General features: G+C 52.6%; 1 protein-coding gene across 1 annotated transcript; it reads left to right on the top strand.

The window, feature by feature from the left end:
• The first annotated feature begins 2,182 nt into the window (after positions 1–2,182).
• On the top strand, positions 2,183–7,773 carry LOC147647586 (uncharacterized). Its single transcript, XM_086871600.1, has 11 exons — positions 2,183–2,403; positions 2,760–2,831; positions 3,214–3,285; positions 3,488–3,559; positions 3,650–3,751; positions 4,204–4,311; positions 4,595–4,666; positions 5,264–5,362; positions 5,803–5,910; positions 6,532–6,706; positions 7,234–7,773. The coding sequence occupies exons 1-11, from the start codon at positions 2,307–2,309 to the stop codon at positions 7,475–7,477; spliced, it is 1,221 nt and encodes a 406-aa protein (XP_086727726.1). The 5' UTR covers positions 2,183–2,306; the 3' UTR covers positions 7,478–7,773.
• The last annotated feature ends 3,214 nt before the right edge of the window (positions 7,774–10,987 follow it).

Genomic DNA, 10,987 nt, shown 5'->3' with positions numbered 1-10,987 from the left:
AAATTTATTTTTATTAATTAATTATATTTTAATGATAAAGAAAAATTCTAAAGAGAAATGTTATCAATGTTTTGGGATGTCAGTCCCAGGTGGGCCATGTCAGACATGCTGAGGCTTGGGGTGAGGAGCAGGTTGTCCAAACAGAGGCAGCCTGCAAGGGATTCATTCTTCTCTGTGACCAGACTGCCTACGGAGACATTCAGCATCAGGATGGTAAAGAGTAAATCCTGACCTCCTGATCAGTACAGAAAGATGCTTACAGTCTAAAGAGTAGAATGTTGTCACCATAAGGTGCCTTCTTTGTTAATATAGCTCATATTGTGTCACGTTTGTTAAATACCAATGTTGTTGTACCAACTTTCTTTGTTAAAATATTGTTATAAATGAAATTAGAGTTTTGACAACTAGGTCCCTTGGCTTAATGGAAGTTTAATTAAAAATGAATACAATTTACTAAACTGAATAGTAATGTGGTATAAAAGAATGCAGTTTAGTAAAATAATACAGTTTAATAAAAAAATAAAATTTATATATATAACCTACTAGTAATTAAGTATGATTAAAGCATAAGCAAAACCGTCCAGGGTACGGAGGCTTCCCACCCTGCCTCACGTTCAAAACAAAGCACTTCAAGCTAAACTCATATACTGTATGCTTATACATATTCATTAATATTTCCTGTAAGTTTCCTCCTATTTCAAATTTTTCTGACTTTACACCACTTTTCTTCACGGCACATGCCTCACTTGTTGCAATGGGGTCTTCAGTCTTCTTTTGGTGGTCTTTTGGTGAAGGCTTCTCTTCTTCCTCATTGTCCTTTGGATAACCTTACAGGTTTGCATGTGCGTACTAAGCCTTGTGTTATGTTAGTCTACTAATTACCCTTATGTTTACTCATCTTTAGGCCCAATGCCTAAATTGGTTCTAATTTTGGGCATCTCAAGGCCATTTTGGTCTTGAGACACCATTTATCTTCTAAACTCCATCCTGTACCTCAATTTTGACATGTAACATCTGCAAAGGGGTACATCTGCTTTGTAACACTGATTCTTGATTGTTTCTAATAATAACTTTAAGAACAGTTACAATTTAGTTAGCACGAACCAATTCCATTTATTACAACTGCAAATACCCCTTATGTCCCTTTTTATTGGTTTCCATGCTAACGGCCTTGCTTTCTTCCTTGCTATGGATAAACTTGTATTTTCTCTATTTCTTTTTATGCTACCTCAATTGTTAGGCCTGCCGACCAGTTGCTAAGCCCATCCACATTCAGCTCTTAGTCTTCAGAGGGAAACTGTGAGCACAGTGAGAATCTCCCAGTGTGCAAGAGGGTCCCTGTGTGCCAGCTACAGCTGGGGCCTCAGCCAACTCCTCTCTCAACAGATTCCCCTCTGCAGCTTCACAGGAAAGGCCAAACACCTCCTTCAGGGACACCTGCACCACACATTTCGCATCTCCATGCCCATACGTGATGTCCCTGCCACAGCTGCATTACCAGCTTGCTGCTGTGCAGATGCTGCCACCACCCACAGCAAGGCCCTGTGTCCCTGAAGGGACCCACCCTGCTCTGTGGCCTGGACTGAAGGTGGGTCCCTCCTGCCAGGGCAGGGCCTGACACAGCTCTTCTGTTCCAATAAAGAGGTGGAGCTGTCACCCCAGTGTCTGGCTGGTACCACCAGCAAAGCCCACACAGCACCAGCCCTGGCTGAGCTCCATGTCCAGGAGCAGGCAGAGCTGACCACGGTGTGGGCAGGCAGGAGCCAGGCAGGGGCTGCTGTGACCAGCAGCAGGGCCCCGAGGGGCTGGGGGAGTCTGTGTTGAGTGTCCCTGGTCTGAGGGCACATTTCCTTCAGTGGCATCACCTGGGCCTGGACCTCCTCCAGTGCCATGCCCAGGAAAAGAGGGAACCATCAAGAGCATCTCATGGGACAGAACATGACCAGCAATGTCAGCAGGCAAAACCAAGGTTTTGTTTAGCAATGACCCTTTGATGAAGTCAAAGATTTACAATCAGTCCAGTACAGATTGGAGTACAGATGGGAGAACACTCAGGGGGTACAGCCAAGGCCATGAGGTCACAGCAGTCTCTGGGGTGACAGCAGGCTGAGGTGACAGCAGGCTCTGAGGTCACAGAGCTCCCAGAGCCCCGTGGTTGCACAGCACCACAAGGACCAAGCAGTCAGTCCCTGACCACAACTGTTGTGGCAGCAGCGGCAGCGGCAGCAGCGGTGCTGACATTGGGACAGCGGTGTCAGGACAGTGGTGGCAGCAAGAGCTGCAGGACTGGCAGTGGGCAAGGCACCATGGCCTTTGCTCTGCGCCTCCTCCTCCTGCTCCTCCTGGCAGTGGCCCTGCCTGACAGGGCTGCCCAGGCTGCTCCATGGCAAGCACAGGGAGCAGGTGAGCCCAGGGCCTGGCTTCCCTTTCCTGAGACAGCACTTCCTTCTCCCTGGGAAGCGTTGGGGATGGTTTTCCGCAGGGCTTAAGGGAGGGTTTCTTCTGTGGGAGGGAGAGAGTCCCCAGGGACCCTGCGCTGGTCCTGCTGCCCCTCCAGGAATTTTGCACAGGGCCTGCAAAGAGGGTGGAGAGTGACCAGAGCCAGCCTAGAGCTCCCCAGGCCCCTCTGCAGCTTTGGCCATGTCCATTGACATGTGGCTCCCATGGCCTTACCTGACCCCCTTGCAGTGCCCAGTTCCCTAAGGCAGAAGGGCATCCCAGCTCCCCATGGAATGGTTCTGATCTGTGCTCCCTTCTAGACTGGGATCGTGACATGGAGCATCTGGAAGCCCTGGGACATGACGGTTTGATTCCCATGGAAAATGCTGGAGGCAAGTTCTCAATGTCCATTTCTGCACAGTATAATCAGTGTCAATGTGGCACGAACTTACTCACGTGCCACTTCACTTAAGAATCTGAAGGCTGATGGATTCTGGAACCCTCGCTCTGCTCCCTTCTGGAGCCCTGAGTGATCCCACAGCATTGCTGTCAGTGGGAGGAAGGAGCATTTAGCTGTCAATCTCTTCCCATGTGCAATGCCAGTGTCTCCTTCCATGTGCTCTGTGCAGCCACGGAGAAGAGCAGAGAGGGAAGGGGCCAGGCCCAGGGCTGTGCCCCGGGGCTGTGCCTCGGGTGGCTCCTTTGCCAGCCCCAGGGAGCCTGAGGATCTTCTACAGTGCCATGGGAACTCTTCTGTCCTGCCTTTCTTTGCAGCCAAGCCTTTTGGTGAAGGTGATCTGGCTTCTCAACCCACATCCAGGACTGAGGCTCTGGGACATGGTGAGGGTAGGTCAAGGCCTTTCCCCCTGGGGGAGCTGCCTGCTCAGAGCCCGAAGCTCAGCCAGGGCAGCATCGCTGAAAGTGTCAGGACAGAGCCATGCACGTGTGTGCCCTCACCCTGCATGATCCCCTCACCACTCCTGTGGCTCAGTGCTGCCTGTGCAGATCAGCAGACATGACTGAAGCTTCTGTGACTGTTGAGTTACAGGTGTGTCTGCAGGGAGGACTTTCCAGGCTCCTGGGCTGGATGCTGCACGCAAGCCCAGCTCCCATCGCAGGGGTGAGTATTGTGTCCTTGCTGATCCCACAAGCTGAACCCTGATTTTGTAGGATCCATTCCTGGGAAATGGATATATATTTTTTTAATTAGGTCCTCCAAGAGGAAAGAACAAAGCTACAGGACACCAGAAACCCCATGAGCCATCCAATACCATGCAGCAAATGCTGAAGGAAATGCTGCAGGGAGGACAAGGTGGGTCCATGTCCCTCAACCTTCTCCTGTGACTCAGCAGCTGGGGGCTTTCTCTGCACATCTGGACATGCTATGGCTGGCACAGCAGGAAGGGATCCATGTCAGCCTCGCTGTCCCACTGCTGCTTTCATGGCCTGCAGGGCTGTTTCCCAGCCTGGCCTGGCTGCAGCTTCTCCCCAGCCTCTGCAGGAAGGCATTTGGCATCAGGTGACAGGGAGCCCAAACTGCAGCATGGGCCATGCACATCCTGAGATCCCCTGAAATTTCCTGGTCTTGGGCTAGATCAGGTTGAGGGTCTGTTTGGAGGAGGGAGGGCCCTGGCCAATTCCATAAGTTTATATGATTTCCTAATCCTTATGCATGACCTTGACTAGTATCGCATCATGATGACACCACTTCCCTGAAAGGGGAATGGTTCCATCTGATCCAGCTGTGGCTTTTCCTTTCTCCAGAGATGAACCCAAAGGCTGTGCTGAAGGCGGCGTTTCCCGGAGGAAGCAGTGGCTCATGGGCAGCCTCTGCTGCAGGAAGGGAGGCCATGCCAGGCACAGCCCCAGGAGGTAATTGCTGTGCCTCTGGGCCTGAGCCCTGCTGAGGCTTGAGATGTAAATCTCTGCTGCTTGGCAGTGCCTGCCTTTCAGGGATTTTGCACAGAGCATGGAAAAGGCGTTGAGAGCGTCCAGGGCCAGCCCAGAGCTGCCCAGGCCCCTCTGCAGCTTTGGCCATGTCCATTGACATGTGGCTCCCATGGCCTTCCCCGACCCCCTTGCAGTGCCCAGTTCCCTAAGGCAGAAGGGGATCCCAGCTCACCATGGAATGGTTCTGATCTGTGCTCCCTTCTAGATTGGGATCGTGACATGGAGCATCTGAAAGCCCTGGCACATAATGGTTTGAGACCCATGGAGAATGCTGGAGGCAAGTTCTCAATGTCCATTTCTGCACAGAATTATCAGTGTGAGTGTGGCAAGAGCTCACCCTCATGCCATTTCCCTTAAGAATCTGAAGGCTGATGGATTCTGGAAACATCGCCCCCCTCCCTTCTGGAGCCCTGAGTGATCCCACAGAATTGTTGTCAGTGGGAGGAAGGAGCATTTAACTATCAATCTTCTTCCCATGTGCAATGCCAGTGTCACTTTCCGTGTGCTCTGTGCAGCTACAAGGAGAGCAGAGAGGAAGGGGCCGGGCCCAGGGCTGTGCCCCAGGGCTGTGCCTTGCATGGCTCCTTTGCCAGCCCCAGGGGACTGAGCTGCTCCTGTTGCTGCTGCCAAGCCCTGGCCCTGTCTGGGGCTCAGTTCAGAGCTGCTGGCAGCTCCAGGGAGTCTTTTCTCCCCTGACTGCCATGCAAGGGGCTTCTTCTATCCCAGTGTGGGCCCACTGCAGGCACCTTGTCCCCCCTGCTCCTGCTACTGAGTGGAAGGCAGAGATGAGGGAGTGCCTTGGAGGGCACCAGGAATCCGGGTACACTCACTGCTACTCTGGACTGATGGAGAAACAGAACTACTTTCCATTAAGGTCCTCCAAGATGGAAGAACAAAGAGATAGAAGACAAGAAATCCCTGGAGGCATCCCAACTTCTGGACAGGATGCTGAGTGATCTGGAGAGACGCCGTGGTGGGTTCATGTCCCTCAGCCTTCTCCTGACATCCAGAAGCCAGGGGCACATCTGGACACGCCGTGCCTGGCACAGCAGGAAGGGATCCATGGCAGCCTTGCTGCCCCGCTGCTGCTTTCATGGCCTTCAGGGCTGTTTCCCAGCATGGCCTGGCTGCAGCTTCTCCCCAGTCCCTGTAGGAAGGCATTTGGCATCAGATGACAGGGAGCCCAAACTGCAGCATAGGCCATGCACACCCTGAGATCCCCTGAAATTCCTGGTCTTGGGCTAGATCAGGTGTAGTGGCTGTTTGGAGGAGGGAGGGCCCTGGCCCAGCCCCAATAACCTGGATATTTTCCTGACCTTTATCCATGACTTTAACAAGTATTGCCTCCTGAAGATACCTCCCCTAATGGTGAACAGTTCTATCTTATGCAGCTGTCCCTTTTCCTTTCTCAAGTGCTGGAGCAGATGTTTGTGCAGATGATGGCATATGCTAGAGGAAGGAATGGCCCTGTGCCAACTCCTGATGCAGGAAAGGAGGAGATGCCAGGCCCAGGCACAGGAGGTAATTGCTGTGCTGGGCTCTCCCTCGGCAGGGCTGTGTGCCAGCAGCTCTTCCCTCAGGGCCTGCATGGCCCGGCAGCAGCCAAAGCTGGAGGTGCCACGGCTTCCAGGCCTCTGGAGCTCATTCCCTGCCCCTGGGAATTGGGACTTGTGCACCAACATCTCTCCCCCTGCAGCTGCTCCTGGAGCTGGCCCTAAGCATCCAGAGGCCCAAGACACAGGAGCAGCCCAGAGTGGGAGCCCTGCCATGAGCCCAGGGCCACAGCCAGCCCTGGCTCCCAACTGGGCAGGGGATGCACTGGCCCCTTACAGGGCCTGGCTCTGTCCCCTTGGGCTGGGGGAGCTGTCACAGAGCAGGGAGGGTCAGGGGTGGCAGTGGCTGCTCAGGGATGGGTTTGGCCCGTGTCCCTGGAAGGAGCCACTGCCCAAGCAGCTGTGCTGTCCCAGGCTCTGCTCTCGGCCTTCTGGGCTTTGTTGGGTGGCACAGCCTGTGCCAAGGGGTGGCAAGGTGCCTGCAGGCCCCAGCTCTGGGGCAAACAGAGAATGTCCTGGCCGTATCCACCGTGCTGCCAGCTCAGCAATGGAGCACAGCACAGGCTCACACTGCCCATTGCTCCCACAGATGCGCTTGGCAAGTCCAGTATAAATGCTGAGAATCCATCGAGCACCCCAAGAGTGTTCTGCCCGCAGGATGTGCGCAAGTCCTGCATGATAGGCACAGCAGTGACACTGTTCACAGTGCCACTTTCCATGCTCCTGTGCTATGTTGGATTCCGGTGGTGGAAGGACAAGAAACGGTAAGTTGTTGTTCATCTCCACCCTCCAGCTTCTTGAAAGGCTGCTCATAGTCAGGAAACATTCCCAGTGAGGCTGCTGTGCACTTGTGGGTAGTCAGTGGTTGCCCAAATAACTCTGCTGAGAGTTCTGCTGCTGCCCAGGCCTTTCATTGGCCTCTTAATTGCTGGGCCATGTCCTGGGGAGCCCACTGGGGCTGCAGCCAGTGCTGGCTCCCACTGAGGCTGCCTGGCCAAGAGCAGCCCCAGGAGCAGCAGGCAGAGGCAAAGCAAGGTGGGCAGGAGAAAGAGCGGGGACGAGATTGCCCTTGAAAGGCAGAGGTGCTCTGGGGCCCGCTCCTGGTCAGGGACCCTGCCCAGAGCCATCCCCTGCTTGCTTGGGGCCTTGAGGGGCAGCTGTCCAGCTGGGCCAAGCTGTGCCAGCAGCTCCAGCCGTGCTGGGGAGCCTTGGCCGCTCTGGGCCCTGCTGTGCAGGAGGATCCCGGAGTGCCCACGGCAGCTGGGGGCCTCAGCCACTCCTCTCTCCACAGTCACCCTGCTGCAGCTCCAGCATACCAGCCAAGAAGGTGTGATTCTCCCTTGCCCCCAGGGAGCCCAGAGACTGCCTCATTCGACAGCTCTCAGATGTGGCCTCAGAAGCAGGAGTCGACCTGGAAAGCAGAGCACCAGCACTCCGTGCCTCCCCCACGGCCCCCCAGCCCGGCTGTGAAGAGGAAGCCCCCTGAGATCCCCCCACCTCCTCCCCTCCCGAGCCGGCCACCCTGGTCCAGCTAGGACTGAAAGTGGGACAGCCATGACAGGGCTTGGGCCACCAGCAGCTTGGGGCATCTGCTCTTGGCTACAAATAACACATTACCTGTGGGTAACAGCCAGAGGCACTTTTCCTACTCTTTTACCTTCAATGGGAAGGGCTGAAGATTCTTCCCATGCCCTGTCTTATCCCTTTTGATTTTCATACAGCTGGGTGCTGGCTGAACCTTTACAGAGAACTTTATTTATTTACACTTCATGTTTTACCCCACCTAGCAAGGAAAAAAGATAAAAATAAAAGATTTCTTCAGTTTAGACTTCATTTTTAATGTGGTTGGGCCACTCAAATTTTGAGCAATTAATTTTCCATGGTGCCTCTTCCCTTTTCCTTCCTATCTACAAAAAAGTTCATCTGGACATGAAAATCAACAGAATTACTGAGATTCACCTCAAGGCCCAGAGGAGAATCTCACACAAAATATTCTCCCTGTATACTGCACAACAAGAAATATTCAGAGGAAAATACCATGGCAGCTGAGGCTCCTGGAACTCCCAGAATCCTGAGCCTGCAGAAGAGGCAAACAGCCCTGGCAATGGCTGAGGGGAATTCTCCTCAGACTCCTCAGAAAGTGTGTCACTTCAAGAGGGGAAAGATTTTAAACCTTTGCCTTACCTTCCTCCTGTGCTAAAATGTAAGGCTCCTCCTGAGAAAATACTGAGCTACAAACAATTCTCCATTCCTCAACAAAGCTACTCAGGTGCTCAACTTAAAGAGCAAAACTAAATGTCGTCAGAAATTTCCCATCAAAGCCCATTTGCAGAGAAACCCCACCATATGTGAGCAAATCTTTATTAGCACTTCAGTTCACTCTAAAGATTGCCCCTTTTTTTTTCCCAGAGAGAATATTAGAACCATTTGCTCTTGACAGGACTCCTTGGATGGCCCCCAGATCTGGCTCCTCACCACGCCCTGCCTGAGCTGTTCATACAGCTAGGCAGCACCACCTGACTTTGCCACCCTTTTCAGGCCTTGGGCACGGCTGGTGCCACGGTCCCCTCTGGTGCCACAGTCCCCTCTGGTGCCACAGTCCCCTCTGGTGACACAGTCCCCTCTGGTACCACGGTCCCCTCCTGGTTCATGGTGTGTCCCTGCTGCTGGAGGAGCCCTGCTCGTGCTGCTGCGTTCAACAAGGCCAGTGCTACTTCCCAGCCAAAGAGACACTAAAGTCACTGCTTTGGCCAGCTCACTGGAATGAGTTCAACACTTCCTCACCTCTATCACAGATAAAAACCCACATACTCCTAAAACCCACATACCAGCAGCATAAAGTCACCTCATCTACAGAGGTGAGGAGGCCTGAGCAAACAGAAGGTTGGCTTTCAAGCACCATGGGTTTTTAATTTAGTGGAAGCACTCAGTTGTGCACAAGCCTTATTTGTCAAACTGGACTGTGCGATGCTCTTCTCTTGCTCATATTAAAGAGGAGCCAGGGAGAAATTAGCTAAGAAACCAGAAACACTTGAGGCTCAGGCCTGGCACACAAATAGAGCAGGGTGGCACCTGCCCACTTTTCCCGCATCCCTTTTCCTGACAGACAAAGGCGGACACGGCTCCACTGGGGGCACCATGGAAAGACTTCTGATCTGTGCTCCCGTCTAGATTGATATCAGAACATGGATTATCTGGAAGCCCTGGCACATGACAGTTTGAGATCCATGGAGAATGCTGGAGGTTAAGTTCTCAATGTCCCTTTCTACGTAGAACAATGAGTGTCAATGTGGCAAGAGCTCACTCACATGCCATCGCCTCTTGAAGATGCCACCTCCTGTAATGGTTAACAGTTCTATTGTTGTGATGTCTGCTTTGTTTGAATGGTTTCTCCAATTATTCCCCTAAGTCATTGGTTTGCTCCTAGTTTGTATCCTCCTACCCACCTATCAATCCAACCTGCCTCAAGCCCAGCCCTTGTTTTCTCACGTTCCCCATCTGTCATTACACCCATTTGTCAGTCTTCCCTTAGGCCAGCCTCCTACCTGAACCGCCCCTCTGGAAATCCCCTAATCTCCAATTCCCCATTGGCCCATGTGACCCACTCTGCTCCCCTTGTTTCCCCTATTGTATTGTTGAATGGAACCTTCCACTCCTCCCATAGTTTCTTCCGATTGGTTAAAATTTTGTACCCTCCCTCTGGCCTCCCCCATATAAAAACCCACACTCAGTTGTGTTCTTGGTCTTCAGTCCCTGGATGCTCCAGTGGAGTAAAAGCCTTTGGAACCCATACTGGAGATCTCCTCCTCATCCTTGTCTCCACCGTGCGCCTACCAATATCCTCGTGCCGTGGAGCATTTGCTCTAAGCCGCACCTTGGGTCACCCCGCTCCCGAGTGTCACGATCCGCTAACACAAGTGGGAGTCATGAGAGGTTCGTTTGATCTCAGATTGCAAAAAGGACACCAAAGGATTTCAGTTTAAATCACAACAGCAGTAATGCGTCTTTATTTTAATGCCAGCAACAAGGGTGATGCGATAGAGGACAGGGAGAGAGAGAGGGAGAGAGGGATAAAGAGGCAAAATGCAAGGAGAAAAAAAGGGGGGGGGTGGGGTTATAGCTACCAACGGACAAGACAGGGTCGCCGGTGTCTTCTTCCATGGAGACATCTCTCTCAAAGAAAGTAACTTGGAAAAGTCATTTTTACAGTCTGTTTCAAAGCAAGGGGCAGCTGGCCAAGAGGTGGGGAAATTCCTCGGCTATTTTGATGAGACCCCTTGCTCTGGGAAGCAGGTGTAAGGTACAGAACAGGCCGCTCCTTACAAGTCCCTGCTCACCAGCAGGAATGAAGGCAGTGTACCTTGACAGCACAGCAAGCACGCCTGCAAACAATCGCCTGGCAAGCTTCCACCTCAACCAGGCCAGAACCCCTGCACAAAGTCCCTTGGTGTCTTCAGGGTCTCAGTCTCTGTTCTTGCAATGATTATGAGGCAGATGAGGGAAACTCTGGACCGTTTCTTACAGGCCTCTGCCCATGTTTAGAGTTTGAACACTCCATCTCTCCATATTTTCTAATGAATTAAAGGGGATATTTTAGTGTATCATAGTCCATGTCCATGGCCTTACCAAAAGAACTTTCAGCCCCAATACTAAGGCATCTCCTCATTCTCCTTTCATCTGGGACTTGACTCCTTCTTTACTGACTTTGGCGTCTTCATGTTGTCTTCTACATATCCTCACTCTGTCCTTTTCTCTCACCCAAGGGGAGGATCGAGGTCTGCAGGTCTCATCTGTGCACTGAAATAGTTAATATCTCACCCAGGCCTGCAGATGATCATGATGGTTTTTGCCTGGTCCAAAAGCAGTCACAGTGATGAATTTCAGGCTGCCCTGGAGCTGTGCAAAGATCTCAGGGGGCCCAGCCAGAACAGTCATGGCTGTTCTGCCTGCATGGCTGGTCCCAGGCCCCTGCTTCCTTCAATTTCAGCTGCAGGCCGATGGCTTCCCCTCCCTGTGCCTGGCAGCCGCTGGGGCTGCGCGGGCTG

This window comes from Cyanistes caeruleus, chromosome 36 (genome assembly GCF_971803275.1).
Source record: "Cyanistes caeruleus chromosome 36, bCyaCae1.hap1.1, whole genome shotgun sequence".
NCBI classification, from domain to species: Eukaryota; Metazoa; Chordata; class Aves; order Passeriformes; family Paridae; genus Cyanistes; species Cyanistes caeruleus.
Note: the sequence above shows the minus strand (reverse complement) of the source record. Positions and strands in the feature narration are given on the sequence as shown.